Consider the following 17260-nt stretch of genomic DNA (forward strand, 5'->3'; position numbering starts at 1 on the left):
GAACCACTGCAATGGATATTTTGTTTTTGTAGACCTAAGGTATACTACAAGGAAGGAAAAAGGAAATTAGTGACAGATGTGTAAGGCTATATTTGTTTTGGAGTAGCTATATTTCATAGAACATTAATTTTTTTTTTTACAGGAACAGAGAATGAAAATTGACAGAGAATTTGCTTTGTGGCTGAAGGACTGTCATGAAAAGTATGACAAACAGATAAAATTTACACTTTTTAAAGGAATAATTACACGTCCAGATCTTCCCTCTAAAAAGCAAGGTCCCTGGGCAACATATTCAGCAATAGAATGGGATGGAAAAATATACAAAGCAGGGCAGCTGGTAAGTTTAACTTTGTTTTCCCAGAAACATTTAACAGGTTCATTTATAATTGTTTTAAAGTTGAATTGCTAAACCTTGTTAACTAAAACATTTTGACTTGCATTAATGCTTTATACCCACAGTTATATTAAAAATTCACACACAAATGAAAATGGAAAGACTGCCAATATCTGAGTCCTGTCCCCTATTTTTCCATAAACATAGATACCTTTTGACCCCATGGTGGTATCAAAACTATTGATAACAAGAAAAGGTGGAGAATGAAGTGTTTCTCATCTTTGTGGATTCTTAAGCATGTTTTCCATGTATGCAGCATGGTAGCTGGATATCTTTCATCATAATGGTTACATGTTTGGCATGGGTAGCACACAGATTGGTATCTTCAAAAAGGCCAACCAGATAGGCTCCATTTGCAAAAGCACTAATAGCTACACTCTGTTTTGTAGTCCTGAGCAATTTCTTGTACCAGATGCTGGAAAGGGAGCTTGTGAATCAGAAGATCAGTGGACTTATGGTAACATTTAATTTCACGAGGAGCCACAGTACCATTCCTGTAGTGATGAGGTTTCTTCACCCCTCCAGTAGAGGGCACACTGATACAAGTGGCTTTTGTTGCCAGTTGTTTCCTGGGTGCTTTACCACCCGTGGATTTGTGAGCAGTTATTTGTGAGGAGTGGATTTGTGCTTGTTAAAGCCATGGTATAGAGAGGCCTTACACATCCCCTTTCTCCTTTAGCTGGAGCTCGGCAAATGAGAGGTGGCGCTAGTGTCTGAGAGCACGCTGGTGGTGGTGGTTGCCAACACCAAGTTTAACTTTTAGACTCAGTTTTTAGTAGCATTTGCAACTAAATTGAATGTGTAAGAATTTCTTTTTTTTCTTATTTATTGTCAAAGTGATGTACAGAGAGGTTACAGTTTCATGCATTAGGCCTTGGGTACATTTCTTGTACTGTTGTTACCTCCTCCCTCATTACGCCCTCCCTCTCCCCCCTCTCCCTGTGTAAGAATTTATAACAACAAAAATGATGTATAGGGCTGGGAATGTGCTTGTCTTGTATACTTGAAGCCCTGGGTTCGATTCCTCAGCACCACATATATAGAAAAAGCCAGAAGTGGCGCTGTGGCTCAAGTGGCAGAGTGCTAGCCTTGAGCAGAAAGAAGCCAGGGACAGTGCTCAGGCCCTGAGTTCAAGCTCCAGGACTGTCAAAAAAAAAAAAAAAGTTATGTATAAGCTCCCAAGGAGCTAATAAAGAGAAGAAAGGACAAACTGATTTTAATTAATGAATTACAGTATTTTTTAGTCTGGATTACTAAGCTAGGTGCTGGTGGCTTATGCCTATAATCCTAGCCATTCAGGAGGCTGAGATCTGAGGATCGCTGTTCAAATCCAGCCTGGGTAGAAGAGTCCCCATGAGACTCTTATCTCCAAATATCCATTCCAAACTTAGAAGTGGAACTGTGGATCAAGTGGTAGAACACTAACCTTGAGCAGAACAAGACTCAGGGACAGTACCAGGCTGTGAGTTCAAACAAAAGAAAGTCTTGATTACTGCTAAAAGCTCCACTGGTAAGGCTTTTATTGCTAGTTCTTTTTTTTTTTTTTGCCAGTCCTGGGCTTTGAACTCAGGGACTGAGCACTATCCCTGGCTTCTTTTTGCTCAAGACTAGCACTCTGCCACTTGAGCTACAGCGCCACTTCCGGCTGTTTTCTATATATGTGGTGCTGAGGAATTGAACCCAGGGCTTCATGTATACGAGGCAAGCACTCTTGCCACTAAGGCTATATTCCCAGGCCTTATTGCTAGTTCTTAAGGCATTATAATTGCCTAAAAATAGTGATAATGGAAGCATAAATTATAGATGAGAAGACAATAAATACAGTGAAGAAAGGATATATAGTCCTTGGGCAGTCAAAAAATGGGAGAGTTTCTGACTTTGAGTGCTGTTGGGGCTTGGAAGAAGGGGAACAGATAATGAAATTCTTTGGGCAAAAGTTGATTTGGATCAACATTAAAAGACAGAAGCTGGGCAACTGTGGGTCATATGTGTAATCCAGGAGGCTGAGATTTGAGGATTGCAGTTTGAAGCTAACCTGGAGAGGGAATGCTGAAAAATGCTGGAAGTGGAGCTGTAACTCACTTGGTAGACCACTAGCCTTGAGCAAAATAAAAAACAGCATAGGACCTGCCCAGTAAAGAAGAGGGGCCACAGGGACGAGGGGTGACCTAGAGAGGAAGTGCTGGCAAATACAGTCATATTCAGTATACATATGTAAAAACGGTTCTAAGTAATTGAGGAAAGATGATGGAGAATATTGGAAGGGATGACGTTGTTCAAGATGCTTTGTAATTATACTAACTTGCTGAATTGAAACCCTTTTGTACAATAACTTAGAACTAAAAAATTGCAGAAGCTTGAGTCTATATAGATAGATGGTTACAGAATTAAAGGAGCATTTACCTCCGTTAATGTGATGACTTTGGATGACACTATCTAGAAGTACTTAATATAGCTAGAGCCAAGTGCTGAGGCTTATCTAACATTTATTTATATTTATTTATTTTTTTTTTTGGCCAGTCCTGGGCCTTGGACTCAGGGCCTGAGCACCATCCCTGGCTTCTTCCCGCTCAAGGCTAGCACTCTGCCACCTGAGCCACAGCGCCCCTTCTGGCTGTTTTCCATATATGTGGTGCTGGGGAATCGAACCGAGAGCTTCATGTGTAGGAGGCAAGCACTCTTGCCAGTAGGCCATATTCCCAGCCCCTTATCTAACATTTAAGGGATAGAATGTAACGGAACTGGCAAAGGAGACAAAGGATAGACTACTGGAAATTAGAAGAGTTTAGTGTCCCTGAAACCTAGTGAAAAATTATAAGGATCACTTTGTCAAATGCTTTATGGGCTTGAGTAGAGGACTTGAAGAGGTGAAGTTCATATGAACATAGATATACAGGTTCAGCAAAATGACAGCAGTAAGAAGTGTCCTTAAACCTGTTGTGCATTTGAGTCAAAATAATGTAGAAATGAGGATGAAGAGGTAGATTGGGTATTACAGTCCTTTTTGTATTTTCTGAAGTGAAGTAGGAATAGTGTCTTTAGCTTGAAGGCAGATGCCATAATTAAGTTTTTTTTTTTTTTTTTTTTGCCAGTCCTGGGCTTGGACTCAGGGCCTGAGCACTGTCCCTGGCTTCTTTTTGCTCAAGGCTAGCACTCTGCCACTTGAGCCACAGCGCCACTTCTGGCCACTTTCTGTATATGTGGTGCTGGGGAATCGAACCCAGGGCCTCATGTATATGAAGCAGGCACTCTTGCCACTAGGCCATATCCCCAGCCCCATAATTAAGTTTTTGAGCTAATTTATTAGATAAAAATGTTGTTCATGTTTACAAATGTATGTTTATGACATGCATAAAAACTTGTATATTTTTAAAATTTTTATAACTGACTTTACAAATTTTATTAGTATGTTAGAATACTTCATTAGTATTTCTAATGATAGTTATTAAGACTTTTGCCTTGTCTAAGAAAGCTTTATGATACAATTATTATTAATCTATTTTGGTAAATACTAAGGCTGATTTTTTTTTTCCCCCTTAAACATCTGTGTATTAGGTCAAGACAACCAAGACACTTCCTCTCTTTTATGGAAGCATAGTAAGATTTTTTCTTTATGGTGATCATGATGGAGAAGTATATGCTACTGGAGGAGAAGTTCAAATTGCAATGGTAAGACAGCAAGTAATAAAAAGTGGAAGTGTTTTAAAGATATGTCTTTTTTTATGACACTTTCAGTGTCTTAAAAATAAAGACAGTGAGGGGCTGGGAATATGGCCTAGTGGTAGAGTGCTTGCCTTATATACATGAAGTCCTGGGTTCAATTTCTTAGCATCACATATATAGAAAACAGCCAGAAGTGGCGCTGTGGCTCAAGTGGCAGAGTGTTAGCCTTGAGCAAAAAGAAACCAGGGACAGTGCTCAGGCCCTGAGTTCAAGCCCCAAGACTGACACAAAATAAAGACATTGAAATTGTCTTGGTATGACTTTTGTATAGATGTTGAAATAAAGCTCACAGTATTTTATATTTTGTCCCATTGAATGAAGTGGTTGTGATCAAAATGAATTTTAAAGTTTTTAATATCTATGGAATTTAATATTTGTATGTCCAGTCATTGCAGAGACATTATACATTATTGCTAGGTATCACAGTAATTTTGTAAACTATTTCCTCTAAGACCTACAAACTAATGTATATTTTGAATCACAATTCTATCTTAAGCATGAGTAACTACAAGACTGATGTGTTCCTTCCATATCATGTTTTGTTTGAATTATAGAGATTAAACTGAGAATGAAAAGCTTAGGTAGATAGAAAGCCACTCCCTGTATATTTAGGGTAAAATAGATGCCTTTGCAACAACAAAAAAAATAGATAAGGGCTTTGCACCTAAATTTAGTTTTCTTTGAAAGGGTGTAAACTCATTTATTTATTCAGGAACCTCAGGCACTGTATGATGAAGAAAGAACTGTGCCAATCGCAAAACTGGATAGGACAGTTGCTGAGAAAACTGTTAGAAAATATGTGGAAGATGAAATGGCAAGGTAAGATAATTTTAATTAGGAGAATTGTAGTGCTTTTAAGTATTGCTGAGTATATCTCTGATAGGACATTTGTAGTTTTAAGATATTGGTCATACTGGTCTGGGAATGTGACTTAGCAGTAGATTGCTTGTGTAGCATGCATGAAACCCTGGGTTCGATTCCTTAGCACCAAATAAACAGAAAAAGCTGGAAATGGCACTGTGGCTCAAGAGGTAGAGTGTTAGCCTTGAGCATAAAGAAGCCAGGGACAGTCCCAAGCCCCAGGACCGGCAAAAAAAAAAAAAAGATTGGAATTCTCAGGTTAATGCCTTATTAGGCTTTATTAGAGTAAATTAAGGTCTTATTATAAAAACTTTCATTTGTAGCAAAGGAAAGAAATAATCTATATCTGAAATAATCAGGATTCTAAGGCATTGGGAAAAAAAACAGTTCGGCTTACTACTAAATAAAAATTGGTGGTACCTTTTTTTAGTGTGTGTGTTGAACTCAGGGTCTGGGCACTTTCCTTTGCTTTTTCATGCACGGCTGGTACTCTACCACTTGAAATACTGCTTCATTTATTTGGGCTTTTTGGTGATTAATTGGGGATAAGTGCTTCACAGACCTCATTGCCTGGGCTGGTTTTAATTGTAATCCTCAGATCTCAGCCTCCGGAGTAGCTGGGATTACAGGCATGCACAACTGGTGCATAGCTTCCTGATATCTTCTGAGAAGTAAAAATTAGTGATAAAAAGAAGTAATTGAGCATCATGGTGTACACTTGTAATGGTAGCATTACATTTTGGAGGCTGAGATAGGTGATAATGAGTTTGAAGACAGCCTGGGCGACATAGTAAGACACATTCTCAAGAAACCAAAATAATGGACTGTATATCAGATGGTAGAGCATTTGCCTTGAGCAAAAAAAGCTCAGTGACAAATTTCCAGACTTTGAGTTCAAGCCTCAGGACTAGCACAAAAATTAAAAAAGAAACCATTAAAACAAAAGTAGGCAGAATTTTATTCTATGATCTGGTTATGTGGTTAATATTGTAGTTATTTTGTTTCCTGTTCTTAGAGTTTGTTTTTTATTTTTAGGGTTTATTTTGTGTCCCAAAGGTAACATGTACTTATTGTAAACAATCAGAAAAATCTAAGCAATTGATGGTTTCCAAATTGCAATACCAGAAGACTTTTTTCTTTTCTTTTTTTAGTAGCCATATCAAGATCAGAAAATAAAATAGTTGATTAATTATGTAGAATATTGATTTGGCATGCTAACACATGCCAACATTAACTTAACATTGTAGTAAGTCATATTTTTAATTAAGACCGTACTTAACAAAGTTCATGAAATACTAATGTGTTGGTTTCATAATAGGCTCCCAGATAGATTATCAGTAACTTGGCCAGAAGGAGATGAATTATTGCCTAATGAAACTAGGCCGGCTGGAACCCCCATTGGTATGTTGATTTCTAGTAACAACATTGCTTTTATTCTGTTTTTAAAAAACACAAGAATTAGAATATAATGTGAAGACCTAGCATATTCTCTCCATGTAAATTAAGATGTTTTTAATTTTGAACTTATAGGTGCCTTAAGAATTGAAATCTTGAATAAAAAGGGGGAAGCGATGCAAAAGCTTCCAGGAACAAGTCATGGAGGATCAAAGAAACTACTGGTTGAGCTTAAGGTTATATTGCACTGTAAGTATAGACTTCCTTAGTGTCGATTTAGACCCCAAATTTGTGGATAATTAGCTTTTATTATTAGCATATGCTGTACAAAGGGTTTTCTTTGTGGTATGTGTCCAGACATGCATATAACTTACATAGATCATGTTCATTCTCTATTATGTTCTTATTTCTTCTTTTTACAATTTATTCTATTGCTCTACTTGTGTATTATGTATTTTGCTCATATTCATTCCCCACATCACGCTTTCTCTTTTTATATTCTTTTCCCTTACCCCTTTGTACATTTGATTATAGATCTTCCATTTTACCCAGCTAACTTTTTTCCTTCTGGCTGGTTCTCAAGCATTCATCTTTCCAATATACGCTTCCTTAGTAGCTAGGCAGTGCATCTCCACTCCATTTAGTTAAGTATTATCTGTCTTTTTTTTTTCTTCTTCTTCAGGGAAGCTCAACCACTTGTTTTTATAGAGTGTTTAATGTATGTCTGTTTATTTCTTTGGGCTGTTAAAGTGGAAAACAAACTATTTGCTGGTTTGCACATAGAACACTGACATCAGTTATGTCTTGTTTTTTTTCCCCTCCTAATATTGCCTAGTTTTCCATTTTTCAGCAGATAACAATAGAGGTGCTCCTTAGGTACAGACATAAGTGGTTAAGAGTGCATTACTGTAAGACTGCCCAGTTCAGATACTCATCTCAGGACAACCTCCTCAGATAAGAAAATTTCTCAAGTGACTTACAAAATTCAGAAAATTTTACTTACAGTTATTATAATAGGTACATCAGTCCAGCTTTTCACACGTTTTCTTCCTCCTGAATATTATGGTGGTGTCATTATGGTGGGTATGGTTAATGCCAATTGATGATAGATCTCATTATCTTTTCTCCACTTACATCAGGCAGGTTTTAGGCAGAATTTCAGTTCATATTGTACCTTTCCCTGCAACCACTGTCCATCCTTAGATACTTTCCTCTTTAATAATAAAAACTTAGTGGTTTGGAAAGGGCTTATGAATAACAAAAGATACTATCACAACACTCAGAATTTCAAGCGTTTTCGGAATTCTGTACCAAGGACTGGCGGAAGACCAACAGTAGTTTTGCCCTCTGTATTTTGACTCCACATTTGCTGATTCAACCAGAGTGTATTGAAAATACTTGAGGGAAAAATTGTGTCTGTGCTGAATATATACAGTTTTTTTCCACCATTTTTCTTCAATAGTAAAGTACAATATATAATGTGCAGTGTATAGGGCATTGTATGTAATCTGGAGATGACTTAAAGTCATATACGATTGTATATAGTTAGTATGCAAATACTATGTCATTTTATATAAGGGACCTGATAATCCAGAGTTTGCTCTCTGGTGGCTTTGGCTTTGGGTCCTAAAGCCAACTGTCATGTAAACCAAGAGATGAGTTTATTTCTATTATACTACATTATCAGAGATGTCATTTAACTTGCTCTATTATTTGTTACATTTCCTGAAAATTAAGATTTATCTCTAAAAACTCCCTCATGCAAAGCAAGAATCAGTACTTCATAAATCATCTATGTTTCTAAAAGTATTATATGAAACTACATTATAACTATTTTTGTGTGAAAAATAATTGCCATTATGGTAAGCATGTTATAAAATGTATCTATTACAATACATTTAGCTTGCTTTCATCCCTCCCCCCCCCCCACCCTTAGATGTACCTTTGTGTTGTCTTCTGTGTTATCTTGGTATGACCCTAAATTTCTTTGATACTTGCGTTCTTGCTTTCTGGCTTAAGATCTTTTTGTTTGTTTGTTTTTTTGCCAGTCCTGGGGCTTGGACTCAGCTTCTGAGCACTATCCCTCCTGGTTTTTGCTCAAGGCTAGCATTCTACCTCTTGAGCCACAACGCCACTTCTGGCTTTTTCTGTTTATGTTGTACTGAGGAATCGAACCCAGGGCTTCATGCATACATGGCACACACTCTACCACTAAGACACATTCCTGGCCCACATAGAATCTTTTTGTTCATGTATGTGACCCTATACCTAATTCATACTGTACCCCTAATTCCTTTTTGTGAGGAATGCTGTTTTAGAGTCTCCAGTCTGCATATTAGAGTTGTTTATTGCTACTCGGTAAACTTTCTTTCTGACAGCTCAGAATGAGTATTTCTGAAAAAATAAAACTGTATTTTGGGATTTTATTTAATTTTATTTTATACTTTCATATACATTCATTCATTTTGAAAGTCTTGCTTCTTTTTATCTTTACATTTTGGTACTGGGTATTAAACCCAGATATTTTGCTCATGAAAAGCATACACTTTACCACTGAGCTATGCTATGCTCAACAGCATGCATGTATATTTCTTTGTATGTATTAGTTGCCCTGAGGATTAAACTCAGGGGTCTCATGCTTCCTAGACAAGCTGTACTTCTTGAGCCACACCCAGGTCCTTTTGCTTTGTTTGTTTTCCATAGAATTTCAGGCTTTTTGCTTGCAACTGACCTAAAACTCCAATCTTTATACCTGCCACTCTTCAGTATTGGGAATTTCAGATATGTGTCATGACACCAGGCTCTATTTATTTATTTATTTGTTTGTTTGTTTGTTTATTCGTTTCTTCAGTATTGGGAATTTCAGATATGTGTCATGACACCAGGCTTTATTTATTTATTTTATTTATTTATTTATTTAGTATTGGGAATTTCAGATATGTGTCATGACACCAGGCTCTATTTACTTATTTACTTATTTATTTGTTTGTTTGTTTGTTTCTTCAGTATTGGGAATTTCAGATATGTGTCATGACACCAGGCTCTGTTTATTTATTTGTTTGTTTGTTTATTTCTTTGGTATTGAGAATTTCAGATATGTGTCATGACACCAGGCTCTATTTATTTATTTATTTATCTATCTATCTATCTATCTATCTATCTATCTATCTATCTATCTATTTATTTATTTGGCCAGTCCTGGGGCTTGGACTCAGGGCCTGAGCACTGTCCCTGGCTTCTTCTTGCTCAAGGCTAGCACTCTGCCACTTGAGCCACAGCGCCACTTCTGGCCATTTTCTGTATAAGTGGTGCTGGGGAATCAAACCCAGGGCCTCATGTATACGAGGCAAGCACTCTTGCCACTAAGCCATATCCCCAGCCCCATTCTTTTTTTTTTTTGGCCAGTCCTGGGCCTTGAACTCAGGGCCTGAGCACTGTCCCTGGCTTCTTTTTTTTTGCTCAAGGCTAGCACTCTGCCACTTGAGCCACAGCGCCACTTCTGGCTGTTTTCTATATATGTGGTGCTGGGAATCAAACCCAGGGCTTCATGTATATGAGGCAAGCACTCTTGCCACTAGGCCATATTCCCAGCCCGCCAGGCTTTATTTTGAAATAAGTTCTCACTAACTTTTGACTATACTGGTTATAAACTATCTCTTCCTCCACAATAGCTTGGATTATATGTGTGTACTTGCTGGCCTAACCTGTGTCTGTGTATATGTGAGGGTGGAAGTGTGTGTGTGTGTGTGTGTGTGTGTGTGTGTGTGTTACTGGGAATTGAACTCAAACTCATGCTTGTCATAGGCAAGTGGTGTCTCACTTTGAGCCAATGTGTGAGCCCTTATAGTTTTTATTATTCTCTCTTTTTTTCTTTTGGTGCTAGTCCCAGTGCTTGAACTCAGAGCTTGCGTGCTGTCCCTCAGCATTTTTGTTTTTTTCTCAAGTTAAAGCCCTACCACTTGAACCACAGCTCTCCATCTTGCTTTTTGGTGGTTAATTATAAATGAGAGTGTCACAGACTTTCCTATCCAGGCTGGCTTTGAACCGTGATTCTCAGATCTTTTTGGTAGGATTACAGGTGTGAGCCACCAGATCCTGGCTTCATTTCTTAATCTTTTTTGTTTTTGTGCCAGTCCTGAGGCTTGAACTCGGGATCTGGACACTACTCCTGACCTTTTTTTTCTTGCTCAAGGATTGTGCTCTAGCATTTCTTTCAGCAATAGCTCCACTTTGGCATTTGGGCTCTTAATTGGAGATAAGAGTCTCAAGAGCTTTCCTGCCTCATAGACTGCCTTGCCCTGTGACTTCAGTAGCAATCCTCAGATCTCAGCCTCCTGAGTAGCTAGGATTACAGGCACGAATCATCAGCACCCAGCCTGTTTTTTATTCTTTTGTTTTAATTTTTTTAAATTGTTACTATAAAGGTGATGTACAGAGGGGTCATATATAGTTATATGAGTCAGGTAAAGAGTATATTTCTGTCTAGACAGTGTCACTCGCACTTTACATTTCCACCTATAGGTTTGTGTAGTTTATTTTCATTTTTGATTTTTAATAATTGTTTAATACTTTATCCTAGAACATATTCTAATAGTTTCAAAACTAATACTAATGCTATTACTACTACTAATAATAATTGTTGAATTAAATTTTATTTTGTTCTTAAGTATGCAGGGCATTTATATTGTTCTAAAGTAGGAATAAATAAGGAATATTTTAGAGAAGTCATATCATCCCTCTACATTGTTTTCTTTTTCCCTCTTGCTAGTAATGGGGGGCTTGAACCTTGTACTTTATTAGATCTTTCTGCTCAGGCCTCACTCTCTACACCTCTTGCCACAGCTTCGTTTCAGGCTTTTTGCTGATTAATTCAAGGTAAGAGTATTTTGAGATTTACCTGGGCTAATTTCAAACTGTGTTTCTTAGATCTTGGTCTCCTGAATATCCAAGATTATAGACATGAGCTGCTGGTACCCAGCTTTTTCCTCCCTCTTTAAGCAGTCATTCTACCAGTTTTGGGGTTATCTTTATTTTTCACTTTTTTTTTTCCTTTTAACAGTTGATCATTTGAAGGTTACTTTCTCTTTTATTAACTTACATTAGTCATACTAGGGGAAGACTTTCATTGTTACTTCTCAGTCCATGTTTATACTGTGTTGCAAAGAATCTCACCCCCTTTTTACCCCCCAAAATTAAAAAAAGGTTTGTTTCATTTTCAAACCTGTAAGTATTTAGCCTTCATAACTGCACAACTACACAGTCTTTCTCTGGTTTCCCATCCCCCTGTTGATCAGATTTTGTTGAATTTCTCTATGTTGCCCTCACATCTATTTGCAGTGTATTATAAAGTTATCTGTTTGCTCCATTCTCCCCTCTACTTCTCTTAGCTTGATTTATGTTCTGTAGTTAGCCATATAAGTAAATGTGTATGGATATATAAACGTATGTGTGTGTCCATGAGTATGTATGTCTTTTAGGTCTAGCTTCCACATATGAGTGAAAGCATATGATTTGGGTTGTTTTTTTTTTTTTTTTTGCTTGTCTTACCTCACTCAGTATTGTGTCCTTTAGTTGCATCCATTTTCCTGCACATGGCATGATTTCTTTTTCTTTATAGCTTTGTAATACTCCATAGTATTTTGTTTGTATATATATATGTGTATATGAGTGAATATTTGTGTATATATACATACACCACATCTTTATCCACTGTTGGCACCTGGTTGCTTCCATGGTTTGGCTATTGTGATTAGTGTTGGAATAAATAAGATATGCAAGTGTCTTTCCTGTATATTAATTTATTCTCTTTTGGACATAAGCCCAATCATTAGTTGTATGGCAGGGTAATAAGAAAGGTCTATTTCGAGGCTTTTGAGGAACTTCCTTCCATACTGATGTTGACAAACTGCACAGTTTACATTTATATTAACAATGTATAAGGAATCCTATCAAACATTTACTTTTTGCTTTCTTTACCGCTGATACTTTGAAATGATGGAATATTAAGACTGAAACGAGATGGAATCTTAGTGTGGTTTTTATTTGCATGTCCTTTATCACTAAGGATATAGAATTTTGCTTTAAATGTATGTTAGCCATTTGTGTTGCTCCTTGTGAAAACTATTCAGTTTGTTTACCCATTTCTTGGTAGGATTGCTATTTTTTTGCTAATTTTTTGAATTCTCTATTTTCTGAATATTAATAATCCTAGTTTGTTCAGTAGATGGCCAAGATTTTCTCCCATTCTGTGTGTTGGCTCTTGATTCTGGTGATTGTTTTGATATGCAGAAATCTTAAATTTTATTTTTAAAAAATTTGAGAATTTTTTTTTGCTGTTTGTTAGTGGCTCACACCTGTAATCCTAGTAGCAACTCAGGAGGCTGAAATCTGGAGATTGCCTCATGGTTTGAAGCCAGCTCAGGCAAGAAAGGCCTTAGATCTCCAACAAACTCCTCAGAAAAAGCTGAAAGTGGCATTGTGGCTCAAGTGATAGAGCACCTATTCTTGAGCAAAAGAAGCTTAGAGACAGTGTGCCCAAATCCTGAGTTCAAGCCCTAGGGCTGGCACAGAAAAATTACTTTTTCACATGGAACTAAATTTTAATTTTGGGCTGGGAATATGGCCTAGTGGCAAGAGTGCTTGCCTCGTATACATGAAGCCCTGGGTTCAATTCCCCAGCACCACATATATAGAAAATGGCCAGAAGTGGCACTGTGGCTCAAGTGGCAGAGTGCTAGCCTTGAGCAAAAAGAAGTCAGGGACAGTGCTCAGGTCATGAGTCCAAAGCCAAGGACTGGCAAAAAAAACCAAAAACAAAACCTAAATTTTAATTTTGAAGAAAAAATTTTTTAAACAAAAATGGACTTTACTGTGAATGAAAATTCTGTTTTACTAATTAAGTTTATTTTATATTATATGTTTATGTTAAGTATTTTATGAAGATTTGAAATAAAGTAATTTTAGTGAGCTGAATGAGTACTTTATTGTTGTTTACTTGCATAGGGTATTTTAAGATCTTTTGAAGCTTAACTGTATTTTCAAAATACACTACAATTAAAGATAACTCCAGTAGACATACTAATGTGACATCTTGCATTCATATTTTATGCTGTGTCTCAAGGCAGTATTTCTATTTTTAATTTAGCTTCAAGTGGGAATAAAGAAATCATTTCACATATCAGTCAACATGGAGGAAAATGGCCGTACTGGTTTAAAAAAATGGGTGAGTTATTATGAATGTTAAAAAAAATACATTGGAGGCTAGAGATGTATTTCAGTGGTAGTGGCTTACCTACCATATGTGAGATTATGGGTTTGATGTAAACTGTCATCCTCAATAGCAACAATGCTGAGCATGGTAGTACAAGGCTGTAGTCCCAGTAGCATAGGAAGCTGGTAAGAATGACGATCATTTGAGTGTACAAGTTCAGACCAGTGGGATCTTACCTCACTAAATTCTTATGTAAGGTTTTCTTTTGGCCATGGGTTCATGCATGCTAGATGAGCACTCTACCACCAGACCACAGTACCAGCCCCTGACATAAGTTTTAATTTGTCATTTTTCTAGAAAATATCCAAAAGTTGGGGAATTACACATTGAAATTACAAGTTGTATTGAATGAAAGCAATGCAGACACCTATGCAGGAAGACCACTCCCATCTAAAGCAATTAAATTTTCTGTTAAAGGTAAGCAAAATGCTAAAATGATTGCATATATTAAAAGTTGCATTTTATGGTATACTATATACTTTAACACATCCCCATTCTTTGTATTGGAGAGTACAATAATGTAAATTATAAAAGCACCACTATTTTAGCATAGTAAAAGAAAGTCCAAAGAGCTCCTATATAGACTACTCCAGATAACTTTGCTTCTTTGATACTTGTAGCTTATTGTATTTTTTAAATAAAATTAAAGGATATCATTGTACTGTACAAAATGAGCGCTTTGATTAACACAGCTAAAAATTTTTTTTTTTATTTTTCAAAAACCTGGGGAGACAGTGATCTTGTTTTTAAAATACAATAGTCCCTTCAGTATAATGTCTTAGATTAAAGACGTTGCCTTTAATATCTGTTGGGAAGGAAATGTCCAGACCTTTCAAATCTTATGATGCTTTTCTTTTTTGTTTACATAAGGAACAATGTTTATAGTTGTATGTACAGTGGGGGTCTATAACAAGAAGTGTATATTTTCAAACAATTTTTTAATGATATAACAATTTTTATAAATCATTTTCAGGCTTCTGCAGCTGTAAATTCTCACTGTGAACCCCTTGCTTGCTCATGCATAAGTTTATTTGCAATACCAAATATACAGGTTTAGTATTTTTGCCTGTTAGTGATTGTTTCCCATGTGTAACATTTTGGTAGCGAATGTTAAATGGTGGACGAGTATTGTGGATGTGAATGTGGGAAGTAATTTTAATCATGTGTAATTGGTCACAAGGCCTAATTTGCAGTAACTATTGCTGTTTTATTTAACAATGCCTTGTTGCTTTGTATGCATTAACGTTTGGGTGTAAAGATTGTGTGTCTATCCAACAGGAAGCCACAGTAAATTGACCAACCTAATGTTACAACTACTTTGTGGTGACCAAACGTAAGCTAAAACCTTAATTAAAGTGGTACAATTTTTCAATAAATTTGGATTGCCATTCAAAAAACAAATAAATAAAAGTTGCATTTTAAATCAAGGGACAGAAGATGGGTAATTCAATAAAAGATTATTTTCACTTTAATTATTAAATGATTTTTACCTCTACTTTAGACTTACATTCCTTCTTATTGTTTTTTTTTTCTTATTTATAGTCAAAGTGATGAACAGAGAGGCTACAGTTTCATGTGTTAGGCATTGGGTACATTTCTAGAACTGTTACCTCCTCCCTCATTCCCCCCTCCTCCCCTCCTTATTTTTAAAGATGTTATTTTATTTTTCCTTTTTATTGTTGCTTACAAAGATCTTCCATCCTTAAGACTTAACCTACACATTGAGGGATGGGAACTGGGGAAGTATATCTATTCCTTTTTCTCTTCCTTTCCCTTTTTCTTTTTCCAGTCCTGGGGCTTGAACTCTGGGCCTGGGTGCTGTCCCTGGGCTCCTTTTGCTCAAGGCTAGTGCTGTACCACTTCAGCCGCAGTGCCACTTCTGGCTTTACCTGTGATTAATTGGAAATAAGAGTCTCACAGACTTTTCTGCCCAGGCTGGCTTTGAACTGCAATCCTAAAATCTCAGCTTCCTGAGTAGCTAAGATTTTACTGGCAAGAGCCACTGGGGCCAGCTGGAAGCATTTCTTAAACAGAGTTTAACAGATCTTCCAATTTTATATCCAGTATTACTACAGCTTGAGAGCTATTCCTTTGACCTTTGGAAGTCCTGTAATGTGATTCATACAGGGCCTGTCCTGTGTTATCATTTGAAGTTTGTGTCATGAGATCTGTAATGTCTTTATTATGGGCTTAATTGAAAGATTGATCTAAGTCCGGTTGACTACCTTGCCTTTTGTAATCAGAAGGATCACTAGGAGACTTAAGTTTTAAAGACAATTTCTTTTGTACATAAAAATATCCTTTGTTTTTTTGACCAGAAAACATTGCATATAGATTTGCTGTAGGTTAAGCATTTTCTTAATAATGAACTACTTACATTATTTCCAGTTTTTTGGCTATAAAAATTATACTGCTTTGTTATTCTATGATAGATACCAAAAATTACCAAAGGCCATGCCATAGTGCCTTCACTGGCAAAATGAGAATTTATTTTCACATCTTCATTCTTGGCCCAATTATGTACTTATTTGGCAAAATTAGTGGTTAAAGCATCTTCTCTTAATTTTTAGGCATGCATTTCTTGAAGCATGTTTTTTGATATAGTATGTCATCTGAAAGCCTACCTCTTCATTTATAGTGGCCATTTGAATAGGTTTTTGTTGTTGTTGTTGGGTGTGTGTGTGTGTGTGTGTGTGTTTGAACTCAGGGGGCCTGGGCACTGTCCTTGAGCTCTTTTGCTCAAGGCTAGCATTGTACCACTTTGAACCAAGCACAACTTCTGGTTTTCTGATGATTAATTGGAGATAAGATGAGATCTCAGCCTACTGTGTGCCACCACACCTGGCTCTGTTTTAATAGTTTTAAATCTGTTTTTTTAAACTTAAGTTTGTATCTGACCCTCCTGGAGTGCTATTTCAGACAGCTATTGGCCATTTCCCCTCATAACACTATCAGTGAAGTATATTGAAGGTGGTTCCAGATTTCTTTCCTTTCTCTTTCCCCTTTCCCCTTTCCCCTTCCCCCTTCCCCCTTCCCCCTTCCCTTCCCTTCCCTTCCCTTCCCTTCCCTTCCCTTCCCTTCCCTTCCCTTCCCTCCCCTTCCCTCCCCTTCCCTCCCCTCCCCTCCCCTCCCCTCCCCTCCCCTCCCCTCCCCTCCCCTCCCCTCCCCTCCCCTCCCCTCCCCTTCCCTTCCCCCTTTTCTCTTCCCTTTGCTTTTTCCGTTTTCCTTCCCCCCTTCCACTTTCTCCCTTCCCCTTCCTCCATCCCCCTCCCCTCCCCTCCCCTCCCCTCCCTCAAAGAAAATTACATGTATTTGGGGCTAATTAGGATTGAAGTCTGGAAATATACAGATTCAAGCAATCTTGATTGAGGATGTTTTCACTAATACTTGTATTTCTTGTAAGTTACCAGGGATGGCCAAAATTACCAAACTAGACTTGCTATTTTTTTCTTTTTGATGGTAATGGAGTTAGAACTCAGGGTCTAATGATTAGTGTGGGCAGATACTCTTATCACCTGAGCCACACCTCCAGCCTGAGATTACACTTTGAGAATACCTTCTTTAGGGCTTGAGTGTAGTTCAGTGATAGAGTATGAACTTAGTGTGTTGAAGTCCCT

General features: G+C 37.2%; 1 protein-coding gene across 1 annotated transcript in view; it reads left to right on the forward strand.

Annotated features, from left to right (window-relative positions):
• Window positions 1-17260, forward strand: part of Smchd1 (structural maintenance of chromosomes flexible hinge domain containing 1) — a 138105-nt gene that overhangs the window by 34985 nt on the left and 85860 nt on the right. The window contains exons 13-19 of the mRNA XM_048363666.1: window positions 143-337; window positions 3950-4063; window positions 4830-4936; window positions 6297-6379; window positions 6509-6622; window positions 13518-13595; window positions 13941-14060. Of these exons, the coding sequence (XP_048219623.1) occupies window positions 143-337; window positions 3950-4063; window positions 4830-4936; window positions 6297-6379; window positions 6509-6622; window positions 13518-13595; window positions 13941-14060 (811 nt within the window). The remainder of the gene's footprint in view (window positions 1-142; window positions 338-3949; window positions 4064-4829; window positions 4937-6296; window positions 6380-6508; window positions 6623-13517; window positions 13596-13940; window positions 14061-17260) is intronic.

The sequence above is a fragment of the Perognathus longimembris genome, chromosome 15 (assembly GCF_023159225.1).
Source record: "Perognathus longimembris pacificus isolate PPM17 chromosome 15, ASM2315922v1, whole genome shotgun sequence".
Lineage (NCBI taxonomy): Eukaryota > Metazoa > Chordata > Mammalia > Rodentia > Heteromyidae > Perognathus > Perognathus longimembris.